The 6000-nt window shown below is 34.8% G+C and overlaps 1 protein-coding gene across 1 annotated transcript; it reads right to left on the bottom strand.

The window, feature by feature from the left end:
- Positions 1-1284: 1284 nt before the first annotated feature.
- On the bottom strand, positions 1285-3601 carry LOC145126656 (uncharacterized). Its single transcript, XM_079061982.1, has 3 exons — positions 2964-3601; positions 2691-2773; positions 1285-2429 (listed from the first exon to the last, which is right to left on the bottom strand). The coding sequence occupies exons 1-3, from the start codon at positions 3599-3601 to the stop codon at positions 1285-1287; spliced, it is 1866 nt and encodes a 621-aa protein (XP_078918108.1).
- Positions 3602-6000: the final 2399 nt, after the last annotated feature.

The following is a 6000-nucleotide window of genomic DNA, read 5'->3' as shown; positions in this document are numbered from 1 at the left end:
TAAGCCTTCACTTCCATTTTTTTTCATTTCCTTCAATCTTGCTCCGATTCTTCTGAAACTTAGCATAAAGCTTCCCTCGAACATCCTAAGCATGCCCAAATCCTCAAATGCCGCTGAGACATCCACAAATATTGGTGAAAAGTAGATTGATCCTTGAAAATGTCCAGAAAATGCAAAATGCATGCAAAGTTATACTAAAATGCAATGTAGTGCTATGAATAAACATGAAATAGACATATGAAAAGGTGCAATTTATGCACCTAACCATCCCATATATATATATATATATATATATATATATATATATATATATATATATACACACACACACACACTAGGTTATAGCCCGTGGAAACCACGGGTGATTTTTTTAATAAAATTTTATATTAAAACTTTATAATTGTTAATAAATCATTTTAAATAAAAACTTAATTAGAATAGTTATGTTTTTTTTGTTTATGTAACATTATAATCATCGATTTAAATAAATATGTAACATTAATTTTTGAAGCTATATTTTATTTGTGAAGTAATGACAAAAATAATATTGTATGATTAAATATTAGATTAATTATATTATAATGATAAAAAATAAAACAACAACGACAAGTGAAGTAAATTAAAATAGATATATGGAAAATAGGAAAACTAAGTTGTTGAAACAAAAATATATGAGAAATATAACAAATTACAAATCAAAATTAAAAATAAAGTGTTTTATTTGTGATTCTATCAAAATCACAATTAAGTTGTATAAACTACTTATAAATTTATAAAATTTTCTTTATACACAACATTAGAAGTTTTATTTGTGATTCTATCATCCTTATCTAAAATTAATAATTTTAATATTTCTCTACTTTTAATTAACTCTAGATAAGGCAACATACAGTTGACCATGTGTAAAAACCGAATCTTTGAGAAACAAACCAACCTTAGATCAGGACTGTCATTGGCTCTTGTTAATTGTCATTGCAAAACAAACGGATAATGGAAATTGTCTTCTTTGAAATTTGAATGGGATTTTTTTTCTGATGGCGTTAACGACATTCTTGGAATAAAGGTCCGATTTCCAATATTACTTCCATATATGATAACTGCCTCAATAACACGTTTGCCCAAAGATATCACCTGTAGTCTAGTGCCATTACATAAGCCATTTTTCTGATCAATGTTTCTCAGCAACATAACTGGAACCCCGACTTTCAAAACTAACTTATGATTAGGTAGACCTGAGACTTTAAGACCATTTAAAACATCAAGTGAGCATAAATTGGCATCAAACTAATCATGAATAAACTCTGATTGGCATAGTTTATCTGAACTTAAATATTCGACTTTATCTACTTGAAACAATGATAGCAACCAATCATTTATTTTTCCAACAACTTCATTTTTTGGAGCAAGTATTGGTCTTTCTTGAAAATATCCTGGATTATTGGAATCTTCAAGAATTGATGGATACACAAAGTCAGTTAATGAACCTGTAGGATCACACAGATCATTAATGAGAAGATCCTGCAGAATATCAATAATCGATTCTCCATCGTTAGGACCACCAACTTTACCTTCTCTTATATCCAAGAGCCATTTTGCAAAATCCATTGTTTGGTGAATAGTAGATGTATCGCTTCCGACAGTTAACCTCATATTTTTGGTTAATTTATGGACCTTGCATTGTTGCCATAAATATGAAGAACTTAATGAGGCATTAAAAGTGTCTTGTCTGCTACCACCTGGGATAACAGGAAAAATTTGTCTGAAATCTCCTCCAAACACAATCACTTTCCCTCCAAACAGAAATTTTGAGTTTCTAGGATTATGACACTTTAATACATCTTTCAAAGTTCGATCTAAAGCTTCAAAGGCATGCTTGTGAATCATGGGTGCTTCATCCCACATGATCAATGAGGCTTTTTGTAATAAACTGGCGAGTTCAGTGTTTGGTGATATGGAACAAACAGAATCCTCAGTAAGAACCAAAGGAATTATAAACTGGGAGTGCGTTGTCCTGTCGCCGGTTAATAATAAAGAAGAAATCCCACTCGAAGGAACATTTAAAACAATTTGAGATTTACATCTAACAGCGGCAGATAATGTTTTCCAAAGATAGGTTTTACCTGTTCCACCATAACCGTATACAAAGAAAACACCTCCTCTATTTTTATGAATTGTAGTCATGATGTCATCAAAAATGTTTCGTTGCTCATGTGTCAATGCAACGGAAAGCTGATCAAACTCGTTCTTTAAATCTGATATGTCATAATCTAGATCCTCAGTGATGAGACGATTGTTTGAAGAAGATACAGAATAAGCATCAGGAAAAGGCATCCTTGTATAATCTTTGAGAGTTGAATTGTTACGGAGTAAAATTTGTTCAATCTTAAACAAAGTTAGGTTCTTAATTTGATCTTCATTAAGTGATAAACCTGTAACGAAAATGGTATAATAACTAGAATAAATTTAAAAATACATTTGTTTATATTATAAACTAATATATATAGTAAAACAAAAATACGTATTTTAAAAATAAACAGACAATAATATAATACCTGGAGATTTTAATCTCTGTTGTTAAGTGTAAAGAATTCCATTAGACAAGTATTCCCATGTATTTTCCCACACGACATCCGGTGCAGATAAGCTTTTAGATAATAACATCGCAACGAATAAGAACCGTAAATAATAACCAGATCCAGAATGACTTGCTTCCTTATTGGCTTCAATGTATTCTTTATCATCATCTAAGAGGCCTAAAGCATAACATGCATATCTAAAAGTAAGGACATATTTCACCATTAACAGTCCGAATATCTTCAAACGATTTTGGTCCTTTCACTTTGTTTAAAAGAATTCTTAAGAAATATGCTTCGCCAAGATTAGGTGACACTGAATGAATTTTGCCAATCAAATATCCACCCTCCCTTGGCTTCTAAGTATTCAAATTACGTTTAAAAATAAACTTTGTTGGAAATTCAACATAAGTAAGATCTCTTGCTTGTTTGTAAACTTGATTGCACTCCATCCAAGATGTGAACATAGAAGAAGCAACTGAAGGCTTCTTAAGAACATCGTCGATGCCATCATCGGCACTGTATACAAGTTGTTGTTGATTGGGAAGATGAAAAGGAAGTCTCATCACCGAAGGATACCTGTAATGAACATCATATCCATAAATTCTCCAAGATGCTTCACATGCAGATAGATATCTACAATCATAATATTCTTTTATCTCATCCACTGCATCATCGGTATCACACTTATTGTTGTTTTGTACAACAACAACAATTGCTCTATCAGGACCTTTGTTAATATATTTGAATAAATACTTGATGGAAGAACCTTGATTGTACCATTCAACATTTATGTGTGCTTGGTACCTTTCCAGAAGATATTTGTTATATGGGACAACATTTCTATTATCTAACTGGACACCGGATTTTTCGACAAAAGATCCATCATTATTTCTCCTATATATAGGAAAACCATCCTTATCAATTGAAGTATGTTCAGAGAAATTCTTTGGAAAGTTTTTAGAACATTTGTTATCCACTATGCAAGGGCAGTTGACATTTTGAGCTCCACAAGGACCATGGATCATGAACTCCTTGACAAGTGAATACAAATCAGGAACTTCATCGACGCTGGGAATCTCAGCTTAAATAAATTGATGATTGGGTTCGACGGTAGGAAGCTTGTATTCAGGTTGCATAAATAGACAGATATGACTATGAGGCAAACCGCGCTTTTGAAATTAAATTGTATAGACAACTACATTAATATAAAAAAAGAAATAAGTAATTTAAATTAGTAACAAAAAAATAATGTAATAAATATAACAATTGTTTCAAAATAAACATAACATTAATATATAATATGGTTGTTATGAGATTTGTAACATCCCTATTCCCATGTATGAGATTTATTCCTTAAGCATGTTTTTCCATTGGAACACGGCGTGTTGAAGGACTTTTGGGCCGCGTATTTTTATGGACCAACACGACGTGTTGGTGAGGGAAACTCGGCGTGTTGGCGGATGGATGAGAAACCCTAAATTTTAGGGTTTTGCACCCTATATAATCCCCTTAAGCCCATAGGGCTGATCTTTTATCAGCCTCCAAACCCCCATATCGGCACTTGTGAACCCTAATCATCCTTCCCTCTCATTTGTGAGCTGGTGTGGTATTTTTGGAGCAAAAATAGAAGAAAGTTGGAGGAAGGAAGCAAGGATCTACCAAGCAAAGCCCTCATCTTCAGTTTGGCACTCTTCTGGACCCTTGTAAGTGTCCAAGATCCGATTTTTATTCCTTTATGTAGCTAGATCTTGAGTTTTGACCCTTTTTCTCCTTATTATTGGATGTTGCAATGGATGGATCTCATAAACTTTGCAACTTTATGAATCTCCAGGTTAAGGTGACCTTTTAGTGGCTTGGATCTAGTCTTTAGCCGATTTTTGATGCCATGCATGGAGTTTAGGTCATATTTTCCCCTTTTTGACCCATTTTGGGTTCAAGACATGCATTGGACATGCATGTCTATAAAGCACCAACCTTTGGGATGATTTTGAGGCTAGAATCTCTTCTGAAAAGGTTGGGTTTCAGATCTCAAGGATTTTGTGCTTATTGGTTAAGCCCTTGAATCTTCAAGCCTTGTGGATGGGGTTTTGAACACTTGGAGTAGCCCCAAAGGATAAAGTTTGAAACTTTATCCTTTTTTATAGCATTTGAGTTTAGATCTGAGCCTTGGAGTCCATGGAAGCGTAGGAACAGCTGGATGTATTAAGCTCGGGCAAACACGACGTGTTGGCTGGGGTTTTCCCGACCATCTGATTGCTATGGAAACACAACATGTTTGTTAGTGCACACAGCATGGTGGGTCAACATGGACTGTTGACCTTGACCGCTGACTTTGACTTTGACCATGGTTGACCAAGTTTGATTTTTGAGGGCATTTTGGGTAATTCAGGATTTTGATGGAATTGGTCACTTGTTGGGTGTAGGTTTTGAGTAGAGAGCTGACATTCGGAGTCGGACTTTATCAGTTCTGTTCAGCTTGTGAGGTAAGTGTTCCTTACTATACTTGTTGGGTCGAAGGCACCAAGGCCGTCCCTTTTAGATTGGTTATCCTGATTATTACATGATTAAGTATTGTAGTGATCTGTTAGGTCTGTATCCTGGTATATAGTATAATGCTATGCTTATTGATCTGTAAGATCTACCTGTTTGTCTGTTGACTGGTTATGTTTATTTGTTATGTATATGTCGACATGTATGTGTGGTTAGGTTGAGGCGGTCCTGCTTTATGCTGAAGGCCAACAGACCCAGGGCGGCCCGAATAGACTGAAGGCCTGTGAGGCTGACCAGTCAGGCCGAAGGCTCGGAGAACGGTCCAGACAGGCTGAAGGCCCGGTACGACGGTCCAGACATGCTGAAGGTTCTGTGTGCATGTTGTTGTTGTGATATCTATGATTATGTGTTGAGGTGGTATTTTAGGGGAACTTATTAAGCTTTGGGCTTACAGATTTGGATTATGTTTCAGGTACCTTAGAGGATCGCGGGAAGGCGAAGGCGTGATTGTGCAACTCCTCATGTTTTGTTACATGATTTTGGGATTTCTCAGATATTAACATGTTTTGAAAAACTATTTGTAAACAATGATGATTTTTGGGTTGTTATAAAAGTTTTTCTTTTTCATGAATTTTATGGATGTTACAAGTTGGTATCAGAGCCTTGGTTTGAATGAATTGGAGGAACACTCGTGTGAATCCAGTTTCAAACTAAGGAAAAAGATTTTCAAATGATTTTCAAATGGTTTTCAAAATATTTAAGGAGGATGCAGAGTGTACAATCAGCCGGAGCCAGTATGTAGATCCCAAAATACCATACTATTATTGATATTGTGATATGTTATAACAACATGCTAGTGATAGGCTAGGGATCCTCAGGAATTTCTTGATAGAATTTCCTGATTATTTGATGCCTGATAGCCTAGGGTTCTTCT

Source organism: Lactuca virosa, chromosome 7 (assembly GCF_052849685.1).
Source record: "Lactuca virosa cultivar CGN04683 chromosome 7, Lactuca_virosa_CGN04683_v6, whole genome shotgun sequence".
In the NCBI taxonomy this organism is placed as follows: domain Eukaryota; kingdom Viridiplantae; phylum Streptophyta; class Magnoliopsida; order Asterales; family Asteraceae; genus Lactuca; species Lactuca virosa.
Note: the sequence above shows the minus strand (reverse complement) of the source record. Positions and strands in the feature narration are given on the sequence as shown.

What these genes read in the sequence shown, in the direction of transcription:
- LOC145126656 (XM_079061982.1), bottom strand. Translation starts at nt 3,601, where the DNA reads ATGATCCATGGTCCTTGTGGAGCTCAAAATGTCAACTGCCCTTGCATA. An exon ending in TATGTTGAATTTCCAACAAA is followed by an intron (nt 2,774 to 2,963) that starts GTTTATTTTTAA and finishes CCTTACTTTTAG; the next exon opens with ATATGCATGTTATGCTTTAG. An exon ending in AGCAAGTCATTCTGGATCTG is followed by an intron (nt 2,430 to 2,690) that starts GTTATTATTTAC and finishes TTTTCGTTACAG; the next exon opens with GTTTATCACTTAATGAAGAT.